At 42.3% G+C, this 25610-nt stretch overlaps 1 protein-coding gene across 1 annotated transcript in view; it reads left to right on the forward strand.

The window, feature by feature from the left end:
- KIAA1549 (KIAA1549 ortholog) overlaps positions 1–25610 on the forward strand; it is a 211191-nt gene that overhangs the window by 178705 nt on the left and 6876 nt on the right. The window contains exons 12-18 of the mRNA XM_026657560.1: positions 699–823; positions 9160–9365; positions 10956–11179; positions 14183–14327; positions 17590–17823; positions 18803–18855; positions 23999–24144. Coding sequence (XP_026513345.1) covers positions 699–823; positions 9160–9365; positions 10956–11179; positions 14183–14327; positions 17590–17823; positions 18803–18855; positions 23999–24144 — 1133 coding nt within the window. The remainder of the gene's footprint in view (positions 1–698; positions 824–9159; positions 9366–10955; positions 11180–14182; positions 14328–17589; positions 17824–18802; positions 18856–23998; positions 24145–25610) is intronic.

The raw sequence follows: 25610 nt of genomic DNA on the forward strand, positions 1-25610 counted from the left end.
ATGTAGATGACACAATCCTTGCCCCAGTTAGTTTACAATCTAAATCTAAGACAGACAAGTAAACAGAGGTGCTGAGGAGGAAGGATGGGATAACAATAATGCTAATGTATTTTTGCATAGACAAGCTGTGTCCACAATTTATAGGAACCAAGGGATTATATCTTTCTTTTGTTTGGTACTGCATGGAGTAAATAAAATATTCATAGTCCTGGCTGATTGTAGGCTTAAATAGTCAGCAAAACTATCAGAGTGGACTTACTTTCAGAGTTACTTTAATGCTGGACTTGGTAACTTCATACTCTGATACTAACTGCACATTTAGTCATATTACTTTTGAAGGAACAGATGACTTTTCTGCCTGAAAAGTAGTCCTGCTAGTTGTTAAGGTGAAGGGCTTTCTGTTACAATTAAGATTACCTTTTTAAAAGTAAAAACAGGTTACTTAGCAATCCTGTCATGTGTATCAGTGAAGTCACAGGGCACAGCATTGCCACAGCCTAATTTTGCAATTCCCACACTCATGACAAAGGTAATCAGTTATTTATTATAAGTCAAAGTTCTTTCTCAAAAGAACTTTGACAGTCCTACCAACATATGTTCTTATGAGATCTCCTTGTATCTGCTGGCCACAGCCCTTTATAAACCTGTCTAACATTTCATTCATCTTTTTTTATATCTTCTTTTTTTTATGGCTGCAGAGTTTCCCCTTCAGATGCTGACTCCACAGCGAGTGAACAGTCCAGTGGGAGAGAGACAGGGGAAGAAACCGCAAGACCACCAACCTCTGCCAATGAGGGCAAACCACGCAGAGCTCCAAAGAGTGGTTTGTTACATTTTTTTCTTCAGTCTCTTGCTGCAGTGTTTTGGTAGGGCACACCCGAGATACATTTCAGTGCTGCTACTTTCTAAAAAGTAATTTTTGTCTATTGGATCTTCTTGTTTTGGTTCTCCGCTATTTTTCCCTCTGTTTATTTTCTCTTTTCATATGTTGCAGTTGGAGATCTGCATGTTTCTTTCATTCAGGCATGCATCTGATCCAAGTGATATAACACCAATCACCCTCCCTTCTCTCATCCAGCAAATATGTTTCTAATCATATCATTATGACTCTGTTGGTAGCAATCTTGCAGGAAATTAGAGGTGCAAGGAGATCACAACAGGACTTAACACCGTGGGGGCATATGTCTTTAACTGTGATTTTGAAAAACTGAGATTTAAAAATAGTTTGGAGAACTAAGGGTTTAAAAATCAGTGTGGTGCTTGTGCATGGTATAATTTAGAAGCCAAGATGCCTTATTGTTAGCACGAGTTTTGGTAAAGACTTGTTGGCATCTCATGGAAAATATTGCACGCTATTCAGCTCACCCCTGTCATGTTTTTATTCCCTTTTACCCCATTTTAAAATATTTAAAATGTTTGCATGAAAACAGGATTTTAATTAAGAGCTCACACTTCTATTCATATTGCTTACTTCTCAATGGAGATTTTAGGACCAGATCCTCAGCTCGTCAATCACAGTAGCTCCAGTGTGGGGGTCCAGATACATTACAATCCTGTTTTGTACAAATGTCCTTAGTAGTAGTAAAACGAGAGAGAAGGGAATACTGGAAATACCACAGGCAGATCCCTCTATAAAGTTGAAAGGTGTTCAAAGTTTTCCATGAGGTGGCTCCTGAGGAATGCAATGCCAGTATACTTGAGCTAATAGCATACATTTCCCAGTTTACCATTGTGTCAGAGAAGAGATGATAATGAGTAAGATGCAAGAGGTCTTTATTAGAATATCAATCACTAGTTCCCTTCCAAAGCACCCGTTTTTCCCTAGTGTATGCTTCTACTTATGCAATGCTCAGAACACCGAATGATCCTGAAAGGGCTGGTTTGATGAGGCTAGTTTACCTCCTGGATGAACATTCGGTTGTAGCATGTAAGCAAACAAAACACAAAGTAGGCAAACGCTGCCAGAAAATAAAAAAGTGTGCTTCCCAATAAACTAGTATGCAATACAGGCCCCTTGTGTATACCTTTCACGAGGTGACCTTTTTATTTTGTAAGGTGTCATCCTAGTGGCCTAGGGTGTATGTTTTAATGTCTTATGTTTGCTGTAAGGACCAGTATTAATGCCTGAATAAATTGATATAATATTAGTGTTTTATGAGGAGTTAATGTTATGAAAGACTGTTGGACTACTACTTGTTCCAGTCTATGTGAATCCAGCCCTATTCAATACTATCCCATTGCCTCCTGCTGGGAAACTCCCTATTTGTCCCCTTGTTTCACATCTTCTTCAGAGTTTCCGTGTTAGGCTTTAGGGAGTGTTAGAAGTTGTTACATCGAGAGCTAATTGTAACTGTGTCTTAATTATCTGGAAAGATTTGCTGGAGAGCTGTGCAAAATGTGTCCTCTTTTTCCCTTCTGCTATTCTGGGGATGAAGAAGCCGTTTCTCAGTAATTGGTCCTCCTGATCAAGGGATAAAGGGGGCTATTTTTAATGTTCAAGACCAGACCCCACTGTAATGGTGTATTTTACTGCTCCTAAACTCCAGTGTCAGCCTCCTTTTCCTGCAGCTAAGGCTTGGCAATCATGTATCTCAGCACCAGAGCGCCCTTTTTATCATACGTTTTTCTAAATGCCATTTCTGCTGAATTATTCATAACTACGGTGTCATCTTTCTTTGCTTTCTCCTTTATGCTGTCAGGAGCAAACAGAGTGGGTAAGTATCCAGACTAGTGTTTGACAGCCTTTCTTTTATTGGCAGTTTTGTGGTACAAATGTGAATAAAGGTCTTGAGAAAGTTTAACTAGTTGTATCTGAAGTTTGAGTCGATTTGTCCTCAGAGTCTAAAAACCAAGATTGGTTTTGAGCAATTTACTCTCAGAAAGAATACTCAATAACACAAATTATATTAAAGGGTCATTTGTTTATCCAATAGCAAGTGCATTTTTTCTAATTGAGGCTATTTTTTTAATGATGTGATTTGTGATGTTTTGACTGAAGTATTGCATGCTAATGTGATCTCTGTTATTCTTTGCCTCTTAGTTTCCTTCCTTGAACAGAATGTGAATAGTTAATAATATCTTTTAAATGGCCAGTATTTATGCTGCTGTGAACTCTGTCAGCTGTTTGGTTTAATGTAGTATATATTATTAGATAGCTCCTATCCCTAAGTGGTATCATTCATAGAATATCAGGGTTGGAAGGGACCTCAGGAGGTCATCTAGTCCAACTCCCTGCTCAAAGCCGGACCAATTCCCAACTAAATCATCCCAGCCAGGGCTTTGTCAAGCCGGGCCTTAAAAACCTCCAAGGAAGGAGATTCCACCACCTCCCTAGGTAACGCATTCCAGTGCTTCACCACCCTGCTAGTGAAATAGTGTTTCCTAATATCCAACCTAGACCTCCCCCACTGCAACTTGAGACCATTGCTACTTGTTCTGTCATCTGCCACCACTGAGAACAGTCTAGATCCATCCTCTTTGGAACCCCCCTTCAGGTAGTTGAAAGCAGCTATCAAATCCCCCCTCATTCTTCTCTTCTGCAGACTAAACAAGCCCAGTTCCCTCAGCCTCTCCTCATAAGTCATGTGCTCCAGACCCCTAATCATTTTTGTTGCCCTCCGCTGGACTCTTTCCAATTTTTCCACATCTTTCTTGTAGTGTGGGGCCCAAAACTGGACACAGTACTCCAGATGAGGTCTCACCAATGTCGAATAAAGGGGAATGATCACGTTCCTCGATCTGCTGGCAATGCCCCTACTTATACAGCCCAAAATGCTGTTAGCCTTCTTGGCAACAAGAGCACACTGTTGACTCATATCCAGCTTCTCGTCCACTGTGACCCCTAGGTCCTTTTCTGCAGAACTGCTACCTAGCCATTCGGTCCCTAGTCTGTAGCAGTGCATAGGATTCTTCCGTCCTAAGTGCAAGACTCTGCACTTGTCCTTGTTGAACCTCATCAGGTTTTTTTTGGCCCAATCCTCTAATTTGTCTAGGTCCCTGCCCTCCAGTGTATCTACCATGCCTCCCAGTTTAGTGTCATCTGCAAACTCGCTGAGAGTGCAGTCCACACCATCCTCCAGATCATTAATAAAGATATTAAACAAAACCAGCCCCAGGACCGACCCTTGGGGCACTCCGCTTGAAACTGGCTGCCAACTAGACATGGAGCCATTGATCACTACCCGTTGAGCCCGACGATCTAGCCAGCTTTCTAGCCACCTTACAGTCCATTCATCCAGCCCATACTTCTTTAACTTGGCAGCAAGAATACTGTGGGAGACCGTATCAAAAGCTTTGCTAAAGTCAAGGAATAACACATCCACTGCTTTCCCCTCATCCACAGAGCCAGTTATCTCATCATAGAAGGCAATTAGGTTAGTCAGGCATGACTTCCCCTTGGTGAATCCATGCTGACTGTTCCTGATCACTTTCCTCTCCTCTAAGTGTTTCATAATTGATTCCTTGAAGACCTGCTCCATGATTTTTCCAGGGACTGAGGTGAAGCTGACTGGCCTGTAGTTCCCCGGATCCTCCTTCTTCCCTTTTTTAAAGATGGGCACTACATTAGCCTTTTTCCAGTCATCCGGGACCTCCCCCGATCGCCATGAGTTTTCAAAAATAATGGCTAATGGCTCTGCAATCTCATCCGCCAACTCCTTTAGCACCCTCGGATGCAGCGCATCCGGCCCCATGGACTTGTGCACGTCCAGTTTTTCTAAAGAGTCCCGAACCACTTCTTTCTCCATGGAGGGCTGGTCACCTCCTCCCCATACTGTGCTGCCCAGTGCAGCAGTCTGGGAGCTGACCTTGTTTGTGAAGACAGAGGCAAAAAAAGCATTGAGTACATTAGTTTTTTCCACATCCTCGGTCACTAGGTTGCCTCCCTCATTCAGTAAGGGGCCCACACTTTCCTTGACTTTCTTCTTGTTGCTAACATACCTGAAGAAACTCTTCTTGTTACTCTTAACATCTCTTGCTAGCTGCAACTCCAAGTGCGATTTGGCCTTCCTGATTTCACTCTTGCATGCCTGAGCGATATTTTTATACTCCTCCCTGGTCATTTGTCCAATCTTCCACTTCTTGTAAGCTTCTTTTTTGCGTTTAAGGTCAGCAAGGATTTCACTGTTAAGCCAAGCTGGTCGCCTGCCATATTTACTATTCTTTCTACACATCGGGATGGTTTGTTCCTGCAACCGTAATAAGGATTCTTTAAAATACAGCCAGCTCTCCTGGACCCCTTTGCCCTTCATGTTGTTCTCCCAGGGGATCCTGCCCATCTGTTCCCTGAGGGAGTCAAAGTCTGCTTTTCTGAAGTCCAGGGTCCGTATTCTGCTGCTCTCCTTTCTTCCTTGTGTCAGGATCCTGAACTCGACCATCTCATGGTCACTGCCTCCCAGGTTCCCATCCACTTTTGCTTCCCCTACTAATTCTTCCCTGTTTGTGAGCAGCAGGTCAAGAAAAGCTCTGCCCCTAGTTGGTTCCTCCAGCACTTGCACCAGGAAATTGTCCCCTACAGTTTCCAAAAACTTCCTGGATTGTCTGTGCACTGCTGTATTGCTCTCCCAGCAGATATCAGGGTGATTAAAGTCTTCCATGAGAATCAGGGCCTGCGATCTAGCAACTTCTGTTAGTTGCCAGAAGAAAGCCTCGTCCACCTCCACCCCCTGGTCTGGTGGTCTATAGCAGACTCCAATCACGACATCACCCTTGTTGCTCACACTTCTCAACTTTATCCAGAGACGCTCAGGTTTTTCTGCAGTTTCATACTGGAGCTCTGAGCAGTCATACTCCTCTCTTACATACAACGCAACTCCCCCACCTTTTCTGCCCTGCCTGTCCTTCCTGAACAGTTTATATCTATCCATGACAGTACTCCAGTCATGTGAGTTATCCCACCAAGTCTCTGTTATTCCAATCGCATCATAGTTCCCTGACTGTGCCAGGACTTCCAGTTCTCCCTGCTTGTTTCCCAGGCTTCTTGCATTTGTATATAGGCACTTAAGATAACTCATCGATCATCCCTCTTTCTCAGTATGAGACAGGAGTCCTCCCCTCTTGCGCTCTCCTGCTCGTGCTTCCTCCCAGGATCCCATTTCCCCACTTACCTCAGGGCTTTGGTCTCCTTCCCCTGGTGAACCTAGTTTAAAGCCCTCCTCACTAGGTTAGCCAGCCTGCTTGCGAAGATGCTCTTCCCTCTCTTCGTTAAGTGGAGCCTGTCTTTGCCTAGCACTCCTCCTTCTTGGAACACCATCCCATGGTCGAAGAATCCAAAGCCTTCTCTCCGACACCACCTGCGTAGCCATTCGTTGACTTCCACGATTCAACGGTCTCTACCCAGACCTTTTCCTTGCACAGGGAGGATGGACGAGAACACCACTTGTGCCTCAAACTCCTTTATCCTTCTTCCCAGAGCCACGTAGTCTGCAGTGATCCACTCAAAGCCATTCTTGGCAGTATCATTGGTTCCCACGTGGAGAAGCAGGAAGGGGTAGCGATCCGAGGGCTTGATGAGTCTCGGCAGTCTCTCCATCACATCGTGTATCCTAGCTCCTGGCAAGCAGCAGACCTCTCGGTTTTCCCGGTCGGAGCGGCAGATAGATGACTCAGTCCCCCTGAGGAGGGAGTCCCCGACCACCACCACCCTCCTCCTCCTCTTGGGAGTGTTGGTTGTGGAACCCTCATCCCTAGGACAGTGCATCTTTTGTGACTCATAAACTTAAATCTTTACTTCCGAGGGACTGGATGGCTCGAGGGGTTGATAATTGAATAATGAGCCTTCACTTGTTCACAGTTATTACTCTGCCCAGGTCTGTTGGGACTAAAAATTATCAGTTGGCTATTCAGTGTCATATGTAAAAATAGGTTGGTGGCTTCATTACTGTACCTACTGCTGCCCATTGACTACAGTGGACTTTGGACGATGCCCATTGAAGGGAAATAGCTTTGTGTTAAATTAGAGGGACAAAATTAGAGAGGTTAGATCACATTTGTACAAGAAACGTAGGTTTTGTAAAGACACGGTTTTGCAAAATTCTTAAAACCAATACAGATGTTCCATGTCTTTTGTTTAAGTTCTAGTGGAAATAATTGTTTTAACAAAGTAGCATTCCCCTTTGCACTTGGAACCCAAGCCACTGCATTGTGTTAATTACGTGAGAAGCTGAAAGTGGAAGTAACTAGAATTGACAGTGAACAAGAAAAACCGACTAGTGTGTTTAAACTGTTCAAGAGGAAAGGAAACTAATACCTAGATAGGAAAAAGTAAATTAGGTGATTAAAATTATTTATTTTTAATGATCTAAGTCAGTGGTTCCCAAACTTGTTCCGCCGCTTGTGCAGGGAAAGCCCCTGGCAGTCCGGGCCGGTTTGTTTACCTGCGCAGGACGAGGGACATACTGGCCGCTGCTTCCAGCAGTTCCCATTGGCCTGGAGCAATGAACCGCAGCCACTGGGAGCAGCAATCGGCCGAACCTGCGGACATGGCAGGTAAACAAACCAGCCCGGACCGCCAGGGGCTTTCCCTGCACAAGCAGCGGAACAAGTTTGGGAACCACTGATCTAAGTTGTTGTCAATAGCATAGATTAACTCAATGAGATATCCATAGGAGATTTGCTATCCATTTTAATATTTAATATTATTTAAATAAAATATTTAACTCTCTTAATTATAGGTTAGCAAATTACAGATGTGATTGATTAATTGAAATAATATTACAATCATTTCAGAGACTTTTTTCCCCTTTTAGTATTTACAGAAGGAATTAGTTTTTGTCTTTTATTTTTCTGTTTAAAAGGATACAATCGTCCTAAAATATGCTACTTTCTGCATTTGTATTAAAAATAATATTTATAATTATTGGTGCTGAAAAAAATTAGGCAAAATAAAATTCTCTTGTTTTTTCCATGTGTTCCTTTAATGCATTGACAGCACTTTTTCGTATAGTCTGTTTCTCTAGTTCTTTTGTAGCATCAGTCATTTAGGCCTCAGTACTGTAAATTGTTCCACATGGGCAGCCCCCAGGACCTAAGCAGAATTTTCCTGACTCACTTCTTAGGGCTTCCACAAGCATAGAGGTGCCTTCACATGAAGTTTGTTGTAGGAATAGTGAGTTTTAGTGAGTTTCTTCCTTTGTTTGTGAGTCTTTCATGCAGCAGCAGTGGGGAGAGGAACATATTTTTTTCAAAAAGAAAAATGTTATTATAGAACCACAAAAACTGGCAGAAAGACATATAAGGACAGGTGTAGTACTTGAAACTACTTTTAATTAATTTTGTTAAATTGACCATATTTCAGATTGACATTGTCTCTGAAGCTTTCATTTATAGAATAGGCACTGTGAACAGAAAGTTATGGATAAGATTATAAAGGTTCTGACTAAGTAGTATAGTTGCATATTTTGAAACTCATTAACCAACTAGTACAAAAATGTAATAAGATATTTGATGAGCTCATTATCAAGCAAATGTCCATTGGTTCCCTAGAATGACTCTCTTAGGTATATTTGTATTGTAGGTGTAGAAATTAATTTTCCCAACAAATCACAGCAAAGCACTGTTTGTACAGCTAAACACCTAATGCTAGACTGTTTACCATCTGTTGATAAGAAAAAACAAACCATTAAAAAGCTTAAATTTGTAAAAATTGGCTGTAAAACTACATTTTGGACAGATTTTTAAATCTTTGTTTAGTTGAGAAATTGCCCTCACTATCACTTATCTGTTAAAGTGCGGCATTTTGCAGTTCGAAGTCTTTTATTGGTTTTTAAAACTCCATTTGTGGAATCTGAGCCTTCTTAAGTAATGTTATCAATAGCAATTTGTAGTATGCACTAGAGCATTCTAAATAGCTTTTGATGGGATAAAACTGGTTTGAGCTTTTTATCTTTGTAAAATATCAAATACTTGGTTTAAGAAAATAAAGAAGGATCATTCACCCTCAGGAAGAAAAATGAAAAAGTTTTGTAATCTGCAAACTACTGAGTAAACTGCCCGCAATAAATCTGCAGCGGATGGAAGACCTCCAGTGCAAATTAAGCGCAGCAGCAAAGATGGCATAATGTTGTAGTCCACCATTTCATGTTATCTTGAATGGCCAGACATTTGACTGAGTTGATCCTAGCTATGACACTGTCTTTTATTTTATTTGTTCTGGTAACTCAGGACCTCCGCAGCCCAGTAGTGGAAATGAGCAGCACTCCTCAGCCTCTATCTTTGAACATGTGGACAGGATGTCTCGTTCCTCAGATGCAAGTCGACGCGTCCCCAGCAAGATCCAGTTGATTGCCATGCAGCCAATTGCAGTCCCTCCAGCTCAGAACCCAGCACTGTCTGACCGAGTAGCAGAGTCCAACAAAATTAACAAAGAGGTATTTTTCAGATAGTGTTTGTGTGCATGACTATAACAGGGTTCAAAAAAGAACTAGATATGTTCATGGAGGATAGGTCCATCAATGGCTATCATCCAGGATGGGCAGGGATGGTGTCCCTAGCCTCTGTTTACCACAAGCTGGGAATGTGCGATGGAATGGATCACTTGATGGTTACCTGTTCCGTTCATTCCCTCTGGGGCACCTGGCATTGACCACTGTCAGAGGACAGAATACTGGACTAGATGGACCTTTGGTCTGACCCAGTACGGCTGTTCTTATGTTCTTATGTTCATGCAATGGTGTATATACAGTGGAATACACTTTGCTAAGTGAGAAGGAGAGCAAAAAGGTTCGCATTTCCCTTATATGTTGAGAGTCACACTTCAGATCCTATGAATGGTTTTTTCTTTTATAAGTGTGTAGACTTGAGTTGCCTGTTGTTTTGGGTCGTAGAGAAAAGCCTGACCTTTTGTTTAAGCTCTGATTTAGGTGAATCTTGCAACTAGAATGGTGACACACTGTTTACCATGCATCCTTGAGTTACTATGCAGGTACTAATAAACACTCTGTGGTGCGTGGTGGCTCTGTAAATTTGTGTGACACCTAAATGATTGGGTTATCTGGGTCTTGTTCTGCATGCTTCTCCCAGCTGCTGCTCAGTAACTCATTTTGTACTTGATTGAAGATAGTCTCCTCCCCCTGCTTCTAGGTTAAAAGCTCAATTCATCCTTTGTGTTCAGTACCTTACATAATATGTTGAAAAGTAAATTAATACATCTAATACCTGTAGACAAGGAAGTCCAGGAAATGTAAATTTAACTACTAGGAAAAATCCTGCTATGTACATTTGTCTAATGACCTTTTTATACTTTTGTAAAAGATTATAGTGGGTTTTATTTTTCGTGGTTTTTGTGCACCTCAACACAGTTCCACAAGCACAGACCACAAGCACAGTGGTCGTTAAGGGCCTGATCCAATACCTACTGTAATCAATGGAAAGAGTCCCATTGACTTCAGTAGGTGTTGGACCAGCTCTAAAGGCACCAGTCGATGTTTAAACTGGTGACCTGAAGAACCTATTGCCATGCCCTAGACCATTCCACTCCTCCTTCCCTCTTCCAAATCCGCTCCTCAATCAGCTCCTTAAGTTCTTGCCCCTTGTATTATGAGTTTTTTTTTTGTAAGGGAATCAGAGACAGACTTTGGCTATAGTTATCAAATCTCTCTTATGATGGGCGCAGGCAGACATATGCCACATACACCCTTCGTTGCAATCTAATTTCAGTGGAGCAACGTTCTCACAGCAACTGGCAGGACTTTTTGTTATTCATCATGCCTTTTATTAACACTCTGCCACTTCTCTCTAATTTCACTTGTTGTGTTAGTGATTATACCATGTCTGAGAGCACATCTGCGTGGGGAGATTATCGGTCTATTACCTGCAAAAGGACGAGATAACTGAGGGAGGACATGTGTGCCAGTTTCAAATTGCTTGCTTTAGCTCTGGCTATCCTTTTTATTGCACAGCAGTAACAGGCTCTATTTGCAAAAGTGTATCTCATGGTTTTCTCTTTTTCTTCCTTTAAGATACAAACAGCTCTGAGGCATAAGTCTGAGATCGAGCATCACCGCAATAAGATCCGTCTTCGAGCCAAGCGCAAAGGCCACTATGAGTTTCCAGTTGTGGATGATGTGATTGTTGTTGATGCCAAAGAGCAGCATAGAATATACCGCAAAGCGCAGATGCAGATTGACAAGATCTTGGACCCTGGGGGCAACGTGCCTACTGTTTTTATAGAACCCAGGAAGAGGTACAGACTGAGAGCCAGAGGAAGATTCATTCTCTTTTAGAATCAGTGTTCAGACTTGCAAACTACGTCAGGCCTGTATTTCTGCACTTGGAGAGCTTAGAATCATTTTGTTCCCAAAGGAATGTTTGGATTGGAGAGGTGAAAGGGTTGGGGTTATTTGGGGTGTCTTGGTCTAGTCAATACATGCCAGAGGTTTTTTGGGTGGTTGTTGGGTTTTTTTAACAGCGTTCAGAAGGCCATGCGTTTTTTGTGTTTAACAGTTTCTCATGGACAGTTTCTCAATAGCGGAACCAAACATACCAAAGCCATTTTTAAGGAGATGTTTATTGTTTGTGCTGCGACTTTTGCACACTCTTTCGTTTAGTAGCTGCATAGGATCACCTGGAAACTGTCTAATTCCTGTAGTGTAATTGTTAAATGCAATGTAATTTTGGGAGCAGGCTGAAGCAGAACTACTTAATCACACACTAACCCCACACCACCACCACAATTTTTACTAAGTATTACAGGTAACAAACCCAGGGTGAAACAAAATTTGAATTTACCTAAGAGCACTAACAGAGACTAAGGAATAAGAAAAAAAGTAAACGGCAAAGAATACTTTTTTCATATCAAAACAAAGAAAAACATGTAGTCAAGAGACCATGAAAACTAATTATAAAATATAGAAAAGTTCAAATTTATTTTTAAAACTCTGCAAATACCAGACAATAAAATCCCTTCTTCCATATTCCTTCATGGTAACCAGATGCACACAGCACTTACCCATCTCACAGACCTTCCCTCCTGGTCTTATATTTCAAGACAGTGTCTGCTCTGTGTCTTCTGTGGGGTATATGGACACAGAGGCTCTTTCTCTTGAGTTCCAGGTTCCCTAAAAACAGTCCTGCCTGGACCACTTTCACACTGAGAACAAACAAACCTTTTCCTCCACTGTGTCTTTCCTTCAACTGACCTACATACATCAGTTTAAAGCTCAGGTAATCTCCAACCTGCAATCTGATGGTTACTTTGTCAGCTCCATAATGCCATCATTTAGAATGCTGCAGGTCTGGAATGAGGAATATCGGGGGTTAGGGAAACTGAGCTGGGATGGGAGGAACTGGGACTGGCTTGGCAAGAAGAATGGGAATGGACTGGGTGAGACTGGGACAGGGCGACTGAGTATCTGTGAGGCAATGAGACTGGGACTGGGATAAGAAGCCTGAGTGGAGCCTACCTGGAGCCTGCTAGTTGAGGAAAACAGGACAGGAACAAGGAGCCAGGGTGGGAAGATACAAGAGTGGGATGGTGACAGGACAAAAGATGTCAAGACTGGGGGGAAATGGCAGTAGAGTCTGTGTCCAATAGAGCACAGAGTTCCTATGTGATGATGGACGAGTTGGTTAAACCAAACTTTTCACGGGTGGTCGGTTCCTCATTTTCTGGGCGACCACCTTAAGACCCTCGGGTCTGATTTGCAGAATTGCAGAGCAGTTGCAGCTTCAACTGAAGTCAATGGTGAGACTGCCCTGAACATACAGACTGCTATATAATGCTAGGAACTCTGAAAAATCAGATCCTGGGTGTCTCAAATTGGGCACCCAAAATTCCATTCCAGGCACTAATAGGATTGGCTGTTTATCAGATTCTGTCATTCAATTGCATTAGGGAGTATTGATTTACATTTTATGTAGTTTTATTTCTGAAACATCCTAAAAATATGAAATGTAAATCAATACTCTCTAATGTGATTGAAGGAGACTGGAAGAATATATGAACTAATTAAATATTCTAGGTGCCAGCCAAGGTAGAAAAATTGTCTTCCAAAGCAAAATTGCACACTCTCGTTCACTCACGCACAGGCTGTATGTAGTGATAGCATCCTCATCACCAAGGTCATTCTCAGAAGTATGTTGATGCTTTGTCAAAGGATGACCAAATGTACGTTTCTCTCTTTTTGTTTTAAATCCCTCCTTTATGACATAATTAAGTTTCTTTGTGACCATCTACCACATAAAGTGTCTGGCAGTTTTCATGTAGAATTACATATGACTGAGATACTGCACTATATTCACAGGAGATGACCCCTGCCTGAGGACTCTCAGAAATGTTCATGGCAGCAAGGGGTCATACCTGAAAGGGTGCACAGAAGAACTGAGGACAATCCATAACCAGCTATAAAAACCATTTGTATTTCCATAGAGGCAAACTGCTTAGAACCTGTCTCTGATTCTAATGTACAGGTTAATCTTTGAATAATGGTTCTTTTTAAAGTAATAATAAAGGTAGTTCCATAGCGCTGCCTTGAATAGAAAGTGAGGAGAGAAGTATTTTGAAGATTATAGAGAAGTGATGGCATGGCTGAGAATTTTGCTATTAAACTGTGCCATAGGTGAGATTGATGTTAGTGGTTTAAACTAGAATTTCTTTCACTTCATTAGCCTTTTGTCAAGAGTATCACACCATTTTGATTCAATTGGTTGCATACTTGCCTGTGGGTCAGAAAATTCTAGGTTGAAATCCTGCATCAGGACCCAATCCTGATACTGCAGTCCAGTATTAAGGGCCTGATCCTTTGCCCATTAAAATGTTTGGCAAAATTCCCAATGACTTTATGAAAGCAGGATTGGGTCCTTGCATAGATGGGAACTATTGCGAAGCACATAACGGATGCTGGATTTGCCTGTACAGTCACTGCATCTTACTCACTACTTTGTGAGGCACTTTGGGGCTTGGTTTTGTATAGTATGGTATTTCTTGCTCAGTGTTTCCATTATGCTTTCCCATGAGCCATCAAAGTGTGGAATCAGGAAAACAGGACTTGTGGCTGGGAGAGAACTCTCTCTTTGTGGGGTCCTGAAGCACAACATATCAAAGCAGAAATATTTTAAGGAGTGTTGGAATACCTTCTAGCACATAGAGCTTGAGATTACAAACAGTACAATCACCAACTTTTAAAAAGTTCTAGTAAGACAAAAGTCGCTGAACTTTCTCTTGGTTTTTATTTCTCTTCTTTTTTAGTTCACGTGCAAAACGTTCTCCCAAGCAGCGTCGGAGACATCAGATAAATGGGAGCCCTATTGATGCTGAGAAGGACAGGCTAATCACCACTGACAGTGATGGGACATACAAAAGACCACCAGGAGTCAATAATTCTGCATATATTGTATGTTTGTCTTTTAGATGACAGGAATACACTGATAATTCTTACGATAACTGTGGCTTAGGCGAATCTCCTATTTTCCTGGTATGCTCTGAGTGGCTACTTTATATGCTAATTCCATTTGGATGAAACTGAGTGAGTCAAGAACCTCCTATGCAGAATGCTTGGGTAAAATAGTGAAAGCCTGTAATTTTCCACTCATGCTGGCGTTGCTTGGCCTTCAGAACAGAAGCACTGAAAAGCATTTTTATCAGTCCCAATAAACTATATAATGAGAATTGGAAATGGGGCCATTAGGGACAGTAATCATAGGAAATGCTATGAAATGGAAAAAGGATTCTCCAATGAGCAACTTTAGAAGCAAAAATATAAATTCTGGAAAAGACCCATCACATGAAAATGTGTGTATGCTACAGGATCCTTTGAGCATAGTCAGTTCAGTACCTTCTAGTCCACGTTGCCGGTGATTAAATAATCCCAAATGTTATAGGAAATTTTATGGTAGTTTTTCAGGTAGTGAAAAACTGAAGTCCCTAAATGATAGATTTTCTTTTCTTTAAACTTAGATATCAGTGCAGAAATAACTGAAATCATTCTCAGACAGTATCTAGAAAATTAGCTTCATTTCCATGTTAAAAATAGTAACTAAGAACTTTTAAGTTTAATAATATCATGTAATAAACTGCACTTACTCTGTTTTCTGGAACGGTGCACACACACTCTGGCCACTAATCAGTCTTCACTCAGACTGCTGCTAACATTCAAAACCTCTGGACAGTTTCAAACCGTTTCCATTTTAAAAAATGTAGTGAAGGACCATAATGTTTCTTTCTGTGGTCTTCATCGGCGTTCAAAACATGCGCAATGATTATTTTAATGTCACCTGTATCGGAATGAATTCTAGTCCGCAGCTATTTAATTGAGACTTGTGGAGAGTTGGCCCTCAGCATTCTAAACTCCCAGGGAAGTAGAGGGGTGTGGCTTGATAGTTGGCACTGCAGCCGGCATGCAGTGGCAAGAAGAAGCTGGCACAATAAGTCTGCTACTGCAAAGCTGCGTAACTTCCTGTTACTGAGGAGCAATATGCTCCTGAGATAAGACCCTATGTAGTAATTGTGCTGGCTACATCAGGCTGCTGTCAGGTAATTGCTGCCCCCGGGCACTGTTGTGAATCTCTTTAAGACGCACTTCAGTTCAGCTTCCTCACAGCTAACCGCTTAGCTGTTGAATAGCTCCTGTCCTGTGTTGCTCAGGATAGCCGTAATTGTTTCATATTTCGGCTAACGTGGTCAGTTGTTACACAAAGACTTAACTCACTCCGTAGAGCTGCAAAGATTCAGAAAGACTTCATTTAGAGCAGGGGTGGGCAGACTACGGCCTGGGGGCCGCATCTGGCCCTTCAGACGTTTTAATCCAGCCCTTGAGCTCCTGACTGGGAGCAGGGTCCGGGGCTTGCCCTTCTCCGCACGTGCTGGGGCTCCTTGTGTCTCCCGGAAGCAGTGGCATGTTCCTCTCAGGCTCCTGTGCGTGGGGCAGCCAGAGGGCTCCACACGCTGCCCCAACACAGCCCCTGCAGCTCCCATTGGCCGGGAACCATGAGCATTCATGGCCCGCCATACAATTTCCATACCCAGATGTGGCCCTCGGGCCAAAAAGTTTGCCCACCGCTGATTTAGAGAGAGAGAGCTCAGACTGTCATCTTCTAGCTAAGTCGGCATTCACTATGTGATTTCAGATACACATATATTTACAAGCCACATCATTCTAGTGCAGCTAGGTCTCTATCGGGTGGTACGCTGCTCCCCACCTAGTATCATAGTGAGGGAACTTAAACTGGCTGAAACATTTGAACTAAAATGACTCTCTGGTAGAAGAATTGGGCAGGTTTTGTCTGGCACTCTCACAGATGCATTATATCTCAACTTGGTTTTGGTGGTCATAAGATTTAAGGATAGAAGGCACCACCAGATCATCTAGTCTGACCTCCTGTATGTCACAGGCCACCAACATGACCCCGCACACTAAACTCAACAACCGAATTGAGACCAAAGTGTTACAGCCCCCAGGAGATTAGATTGTTATGCTGCAAGGAGAGAATAGGAGGGACTGAGGTGCACCAGTGCCTGAGGCCCCCGCAATGACAGGGAAATGATTAAGTGAGATGTACCCAGATAATCCTGGCAAGTGACCCACCCCCACATGCTGCAAAGGAAGGCAAAAACCCTAAGGCCACTGCCAATCTGACTTGGGGGAAAATTCCTTCCTGACCACATATATGGCGATCAGTTAGACCCTAAACAGGTGAGCAAGAACTAGCCAGCAAGCGCCTGAGAGACAGAATGCTCGATGCCACCTCAGAGCACTGGTCCACCCCGTCCAGGGTCTCATTTACAGCTATGGCCACCCCTGATGATGCTTCGAAAGAAGGAGACCCCCCACACACACCAAATTCTTGTGGGGCGGAGGGAGGAAATCTCTTCCTGATGCCTGCAGGTGGCCGGCTAAAGCTCTGAAGCATGAGCTTTTAGGAACATCAGACATAAACCAGAAATGAGTCCTGCCGCCTACCATCACCAGCAACGCTATCATAGAGTCGCATCGATCAATTTGTGCTGTTCTCTCGTGTTGTTTGCCTGCACAACTCCTATTGGGAGGCAGTTCAAGAACCTCTCCCCTCTGATGGTTAGAAGCCTTCTTCTGATTTCCAGCCTGAATTTGTTCGGAGTCAGTTCAACCCATTTGTTGTTCTGTCAACACTGTCCTGTAGCTTAAATAGCTCCTCACCCTCCCTGATATTTACCCCTCCCCCAATGTATTTATAGAAAGCAATCATATCCCCTATCAGCCTTCTTTTTGCTAGGATAAACAAGCCAAGCTCTTCCGGTCTGCTCTCATAAGATAGGCTGTCCATTCTCTCATGATCACACCAGTAGCCCTTTTCTGCATCTGCTCCAGTTTGAGTTCATCTTTCTTGAACATGGGTGACCAAAATTGTACACCGTATTCCAGATGAGGTCTCACCAGTGCCTCGTACAGTGGCATTAATACTTCTCTATCTCTACTGGAAATGCCTCGCCTTTTTCACAGCTGCATCCCACTGGTGGCTAATAGTCATCCTGTGATCAATCCACACACCCAGGTCTCTCTCCTCTGTTGCTTCCAGCTTGTTCTAATCCTTGTTCAGAAGTTAAATGTCACTGTGACTTGAAACTGTGTATGTAAAAGTCTGTCTGACTCCTGCTTCCATTCTCTGTCTTCTCTGTAGTCCGATCCTGACCTGCCTGCAGAATCACAGACACCTTCTTCTCTTGATCTCGGGAAGTACCCAGGCTTGCCTCCCCACCCAGCCTCTCAGTACATCCCTCCACAGCCATCCATTGAAGAGGCCCGGCAGACTATGCACTCTCTCTTGGATGATGCCTTTGCCCTGGTGGCTCCCAGTAGCCAAGCAGCCAGTTCCACTGCCATCACGTCACCTGGGGTCTCTGCGGGACAGCCGGTAAACAACACTCCTGCTCGAGCAGGGAGGGGAACCACATGCCCCCAGTGGGGATCACCATATGGTCCAGCCCAGGCAGTAAACAACCCATTTAGTGTGAGTGATACATCTTGAAAGGCTTTTCTGGGCAGGGTGTTAGGACCAGTTGAGCCGTGGTCACTATTGTTATACCTTTTAGATCAGGGTTCATCATGGATATTGAGCAATTACTGGAATCAGGTGTCCGTGATGTGAAGTTACAAAATGGGGGACTCACTATTTATACCACCCTGTGAACCGTTTTTTCTCCTTCGGAGGCAGATAGGAGTTCTCTTTTAAGAGAATGCTTTCCTGGTCCACTCAGTTGTGATCTTTCACAGATCAGTCTTGGTATTTAAATTTAATAATATTTCTTTTCTGAAGTCTGTTTTAGCTTAGCACCTATTTAGAGCCCGTAAAGATAAAGTTCTAAGTATTTAGCTAGAGTTTTCCACCAGGACATTTGAGACCAGGACATCCTGAGTCCACCTCCCCTGCTCTAACCATTAGACTATGCTCCTGTATGAAATTGTAAATAGAGTTGGAAGTCTGTTGTACAAAATACATCATTTTAGGCAGGGATAAATTAAAATCTAGCACTACCTGTGTGCCATTGGCTCCCCCCACTCACACAAGGTAAAATAAAAGCGCAGTTTTTCATAAAATTTATATGAAATACACATTGAAGGGGGCCTTGAGCTGCAAGTCAGAGAACATATTTTCAAAAGGTGGGTAAGCCACATAAGGAGCTTGGGCAAACATAGAAGAGCTAGTTATCCTGTTGGAGCTGCAATTCCCAGGTCTTCTTGTGCCACTTAACAAAAAATGTTTGTAAATCTTTGTCCGTAAACTTGCAGTCAGCTCACACATAGGCCTGGCAATTGGGTCTCATTCAAGCTGTAAAAGACTGGCTGAAATTTCCAGTTTATTGATTTTATTTTTATTCATTTATTTCCAACAGAGATACGTGGAATTTGGAATGACTCCTCCAACAGCGCCGGGTCTGCTGCAGAGGTACCTTTTTGTTCATGGAATTATAATTATTATTAATATTACATTAGCTCCAAGAGGCCCTACTGAGATTGAGACCTACTCTGTTAGGTACTGTGCAAACTCAGGGTGTCAAACAGATGGCCCACAGGCCAGATACAGCCTGCATAAAGTATTTATGTGGCCAACATGACATACTCAGATTATGTAGTATTTAATTTAATTAAAAGACAATAAATTTCCAGCCTTCATGGCTGCAAAGATAACCTTCCAAATGTGAGTGGAGCACCATTGAGTGCCAGAGTCTGCAGAGAGCCTGAAACAATGACTCAAACATGTGTACCCTGTTAATCTCATTGGAGTAGCATTTCTAAAGCCCAGTGATGAAGAAATGTCATTGTCAACGTTAACTGTTCCATTGCTGATCATTTTAATAGATGGAACAGGAAAGAGGGTGGGAGTTGGGAGTTCCAGGGAGGGAAGTGCAGAGGGAAGAACGGAAGAGACTTAAGAGGGAGGGAGGGGAAGGAAGAAAAGCACAGGGCAGGAGTAGCATCGGCCCAAAGGGAAGCTGAGTATCGCAATGAACGATGCTGAATATGTCAAAAAGTTGCTGAGTAAATAACTAATAAATAAAAGTTTAGTTACTACATAGAGACTGTCTGTATCTTTCCCTTAATCTCTGTGCAAACCTCTCTCACTGATGTCAATGAGAGATGCACTGTGGATTGAGGAGAACATGAAGTCCTTAATATATAACCCTGCCATGGACCATAATTAAACATGTAATTAAACTCTCTCCTCTGAGTAGATTTGACACTTTTGGTATAAACACATATTAAGAAACAGTCTCTGTCCCAATGAGCTTACATTCTAAACAGACAAGACAGACAAAGGATGTGAGGGTAAACGGAGCACAAAGCGGTGGAGCCCAGAATAGAGCTCAGGTGGCCTGCATACCAGTCCAGTGCACTCTCCTTTGCACCAAGTTGCTTCTCCTGTCTTTGTTTCATACATATAAAATGTATAAGCTGTATGCCAATGAGAGATCGCTTTCTTTGTTGGTGGGCAGCCACTTTTGCAATGGTTAAACATATGCAATGGTTAACCATGCTTGTTAACTCTTTATTTTATTGGGCAAATGGAGATATAAGCGCCAGTCCTTTGAGAACTTCATGGATACATCCCTGCAGTTCTCATGCCAGAGTTGGGAAGTTAGCTATATTCTGAGGACACGTGCTTGAAGAGAAGTATGGAAGGAACTGTATGATCCCTTCCGTATCTCTCAGTGCTCTGCTCATGGTGCAGCAGCGGGCTACAGGAAGCTCATACTTTGCAGTCTCTGCTAGATGGAAAAGCACTGTGGTAGTTAAGGGAGATTAAGGTTTGTGCCAGATGCTGAATGAATAGCGGAACACTGGCCATGCTCAAATGTCAGATGTTAATAATAAAAGAAATTAAATTAACTAACCAGTAAATCAGAGCAACCAAATGTACTTCACTCCACCCAAAGGCTCCCTCTTGCCCATTCTCTCCGCCCTCTTGAAAAGCCCTGTAAATAAATGGTCTTCCCTTCATGCCCTATAGATTGAGATTCAGCTTATTTTGGGACAAGTGGGAGTAAATTCCAGAGCAAATAGGGCCTCTCAGAGAAGGCCTGGTAGCAGGCCCACCTCTGTAAAATCAGTGGGGATCTATCTCCGTAGGCTCTTCTGGCCCTGCTGTGGTAGTCTCATATGAAGAAGAAGGTAAGAACATCCCAATCTATGTAGATAAATAAGGGAAACATTATTCGTTGTAGTTTACAACTGATAAATGCCTCCCTTCCCTCCCACCTCCAAATTTACTATTTGGCTTTCCCTTTAATTCCCATATAACCACAAATGTTCAATATACAATATCAAATGGGAGCAAGTTACAGTTCCAAAAGCTTACCCCAGTAAAGGGAAGATCACCTGCTAACCTAGGAGACAGACATGTCAGAGCACAAATTCTCATCAGGACAAAGCTCCAAGAGAAAGTCGGGGTCTGATGTGTACATAATGTATTGCTTCATTATTTTATTTATTTTTAAATGAATGTAGTTCTTGGAGCAGGGCTGTGCTGACAGTTCTAGGCACTGAAGTCTGCTATCTGCAGAATGGGGATCGATGGTTTTTCCCTGCCCATGGGACTGAGACTGAAAGGATCACCTCGAGAAGAGGAGAGGGGAATTAAGTCCCCATGCACATTTGCTCTTTGAGGTCTTGGCTGATACGGCCAATCACGACATGAGAAGATGATTTTTGTGATTGGGACACTAGTATGTTAGAAACTGTACTGAGATCCCCAACTCACTGTATGTAGATCACCACTAGGCATCAATTATTAACCATTTTCATTCACTCTCAACCGGTCTCAGATTTAGAGAGAGGCGGCCTAATAGTGGAAGGCTCTGTAGCTAGTTATCAAATCCTTGAACAAGGCAGTACCTTCGCTGTGTATTACTTTTTCAAAAGGCTATGAGCCCCTGGACACAGGCCATTTGAATTTCCTTAAGTTAAACATTAATACCACCGTTGTTGTTATTGGTGGAAACCCAGGACCTGCTAGTGCCAGAGGGTTAAAGTAACAACCTGCAATTCATTGACCTGCACAGGAAGGTTTCTTTGAAGACAGTATAAAATACCATGGCTGCTTCATTTTAGATTGTGTTGGAGAAGGGAAGAAATGTAATGTATTCAAGTAAAGAAGGTTACACTCATTTCCTGAAGACAAAGATAATGAAACTGCTAGAAACAATGCAGAAAGCTATAGAAATAGGAAGGGGAGTGTTTTGAAGTCACTGCAGTAGGCAGACATTATTAACGTCACAGTCCAGTGGCTTAAATAGCCAATGCATGGAACAGTGATTGGGAAACCAGATTGTTCCTTTTTCTCTATACTAATGCAATCCACATATTTAATGGGTTGGAACCAACCTGGGCAGAAAGGCAAAACGTATAAAGTTAGGTCACTTACCTACTGTGCCGATACTGGGGCTTAGCAGCCATTATCATGGTATGAATGTTGCATCGTGCAATAGGCATACACTGAGCTTGAGCATACTGAGAATGTCTAAATCTAAAAATTGATTTGCAAAGGGATTTTTTTCCAATTAAATTTGCTAGAAGTGAAACCTTTCCATTGAAACTAGAGAGGCCAGGTGGAAGGCTGGTCTGGAAGATAGAAGCCAAGACTGGAAAGTCTGTCTGGTCCAAATTTGGACCAGCAATAGCTAGGTAATGACCCAGGTATCCATTTTGCATCATCTGTCATGGATCTCTGACTAGTGGTAAAGAGTAGCTAAAACCATCATTTATTATAATGAGAGGCTTGAGGAGAACTGTTAACCATGAACTCCTTTCATCTACAGAAAGAGCAACAGTAATGGAAATACTTGTGCCCCCCACTCAAAAAATAATTTTGCACAAAAATAACACCCTCAGCCGTAATATTGGGAGGATATTTCCTTTGAAAAGAAACATCTAAAATGATTCTAATAGATTATTGATTGTAAGGTTCCAATTTGATGCTGTAGGCATGAAATACCGTATGAGTGCTTCTCTCACTATTGCACTCTTACTGGTCCCCAGATGATAACCCCAAATAGACATCGTTAAACCCCTTTCAGACATTCATTTTAACATCCCGTGGTGCTTGGAAAGCTGGTTCCAAATCACTTCGATGGAGCTGCTGAGGAGATAATTGGGAACAAGTTCATGGGAGATAGGGAGAGTGTGACTGTTCCAAACTAAAAATGTTACTCTTGAACCCTTCCGAACTCTTTTCTTTAGGCTGTATCCTAAATGACTAATATATTGTATTTTAAATTACTGATTTCTCTGTATTAGGTTCCACATCCCATTACCAACTTTCTGAGTCATGCAGTCCTCTGAGCCTTTCGTATGTAGGTCACTGGTACAAACGCCCCCCAGGTCAGCAGTGGCTTGAGTGAAATACAATCAGATGACTGTTTAGTGGTCCATGTTAATGAGTGGAATAAAAACCTAGGGAGAGTAAATAGCCCAATTCCTAGGAAAAAGCTGCTCAGACACCAGGGTGATGAGCATAGTATAGGAACTTGGGCCCCAGTCCTGTAAGATGCTCAATCTGGGCACTGTGGGCACATGAGTTCCTGCAGAGTTCATTGCAGGATCGAGGGTATAGTTAAATGGGAGTCCATGTCACAGAGAGCACTCTCACAATGAGCACTGATTGGCACCATGTTGACACACTCAGCAGAGAAACTGAGAGTTTGATAGACAGTGGAGATCAAGGTAATCCTTAAATGTGATCTCTCCAGCGCAGGGTGAGGCACATTGGTGTAACAGTTCCGTGAATAGGCTTTCCTCTCCAGTGCTGTCAATCTGACACATTTTATTAATGCTAAGTCACCTTAGACTACCCTTGGTAAGCAGACAATCGTGGAATTATGATTATCACCATTGGTGGAGACTGCCTTTGAATAATTGCACTGCAGGAAATAGGGATGTCAGCGTACCTCCTCTTGACCTGTGTCACGACACAACATGACATGGTGCGATGTATCTCATATCATCACAGGCTGCTTGAAAATTTATAGATCTCAACACAGCAAATATTCATGATGCTTAGGGAAGTACCCATAAACCAAATGGTATCTTTGTTTGCCAAATACACGTTACATTTTGCTGTTGATTTAGATCCAAGCCCCTGACTCAGCAACATTTGTCAGTGCAGTTTTTGGGTCCCTAAATTAAGCAGGTGCATTTCTACTGAAGTCAGTGAAGTTAGATGAACCTGCTTACGTTAGTAGTGAATTTGACTATCTCCTGTTCTGTGGTCGCTTTGAGGTAGTAGCGATGATGGTTTTCCTCAGCGGAAAAGTAAATCTGTCTTTTTTTCAAACCCTTCTCAGTGCATTGAAGCCACTCCAATCTATGAAAATACTTGGGTTTAAACTCCTGTGTTAGTCTTTGTACAAGCCTTTTCTTATGAAGTGCATGTTACGAAAGAGGATTGTGGTAATGAAGTTGAATTCTTTTTGTAGCAGCTATGGTAAAAATATGCATGAGTGATCATAATAGGGTTAAGTATAAGGGACAAGTGTAAATGTTTTCACAGTGGAAAGGTTAGTCAGTGTGATCTTATGTTGCTCTGCCAACAGGCAAAGTTTTGGCCCGGGTTTCCTTCAGCCTGCAGAGTTAATGCACCCAGACCAGCAACAATCCGATGTTCAGTATTCCTCCAGAGGGCTATACCCAGAAGAAATGCCATCGGTGGCACGGCCACGACCAGTTGGAAGCACTGCAGGTAATTTTGGTTTATACTGAACATGCACTGGAATATTACACCTTTTTCAAATATGTTCCATATATAGTTGTCCCTATTAAAAGCCATCATTTGCCATCAGGTGGTACTACGGTGACCAGATAGCAAGTGTGAAAAATTGGGGTGGGGGGTGATAGGGTCTGGTGTAAGAGAGAGCCTCTAATATCGGGACAGTCCTTATAAAATCGGGACAACATCTGGTCACCGTAGATGGTACACTCCAAACTTAGGCTTTGTTTTCACTGCCAACTAACTATTGCTAGCTATCCCCGTATAAAATTCTAGTGGAGACAGGGCACTGAAGTTTTTACTGCTAGCTCGCAACGCAAGGTCATCACTATACCCAGGCCTGAGCCTCGCTGCCTCGTGGTAAAAACTACAGTGCCACTAGGCTTTCTCAGTGGGATAGTTAATGTGTATTAGTTATCCTGTGGTTAAACTCCCCCTTTTTTTTTGGTAGTGAAAAGATAGCCTTACCATAGGAAATAACTTCAGCATTTCAAAAAGAGTTCAGTGAATGTTGACATTTCACAGGTGACCGCGGTATGTCCTTTGTGGTAAATTAAACAGTAACTGATGCCTTCTGGAGAAAACATTCCATTCAGAAACATTTTGCCTATTTACCCTGCATTTTTTTTTCTTTTTTCTTACTAGGGACATTTGCATAAAAACAGTATCTGAAGAGTCTATCTATTTTCTGCTTTACCACATGAAATCATCTTCCCGGACTGTGAGACAATTTCCATAGCAAACAAGGTTCTAACTTCACATTGGGTTTAAGTGGCAGGAGCTGATGAACTCTTAAGATGCTGTTCTCATGTAAATGTCTCCATTAACTTTCTTCCAAAAGAGAGGGAATTAAAATACTGAAAATATAGGTGTGCTCAAGGATTTCTAAATTAGACATGTCCATGTTGTAGTCCAGAGAATTAACTTTTGACCTGCAGCTGTCCTCTGCCTATAATTGTGCAAAGTGACGGTGGTGAAGAGGTTCACTCTTTCATAGATGATTTAATATATTACGTATACTGTTCCTTAAGCGTCTATGGTTGATCAGCTGTGGGTTTTTTGTTTCTGGTGAACTCAAATAACCAGTTTTTATCCTTCAATTAAGGAAGATACAATAACAACTAAATATCAGTTTTATTAATTTTTTTAAATTTATTTTAAGGAAAGAAGAGTAAAGTAAATATTACATGTAAGTTAGGCAACTTGTCTATGTGCCCACCCCTACCCCCCGCCCACACAACACAGTCACTGAGTATCGACAACTCCTGTTTTTCAGAGTTTTCAATGAGGCATCTGCAGATCTTTAAAGTTATTTCGCTCCTACTGTATTTACAGAAAAATTTTGTCCCATCATAAGAGAAAATTTGGGGAAAAGTAAAGTTGGTATGTTGCTAAATGTCTCTCTTGTAATTAATGTTAGTGGCTCTCCTGGCATTCAG

Source organism: Terrapene carolina, unplaced genomic scaffold (genome assembly GCF_002925995.2).
Source record: "Terrapene carolina triunguis isolate 2854851 unplaced genomic scaffold, T_m_triunguis-2.0 Scaffold247, whole genome shotgun sequence".
NCBI lineage: Eukaryota > Metazoa > Chordata > Testudines > Emydidae > Terrapene > Terrapene triunguis.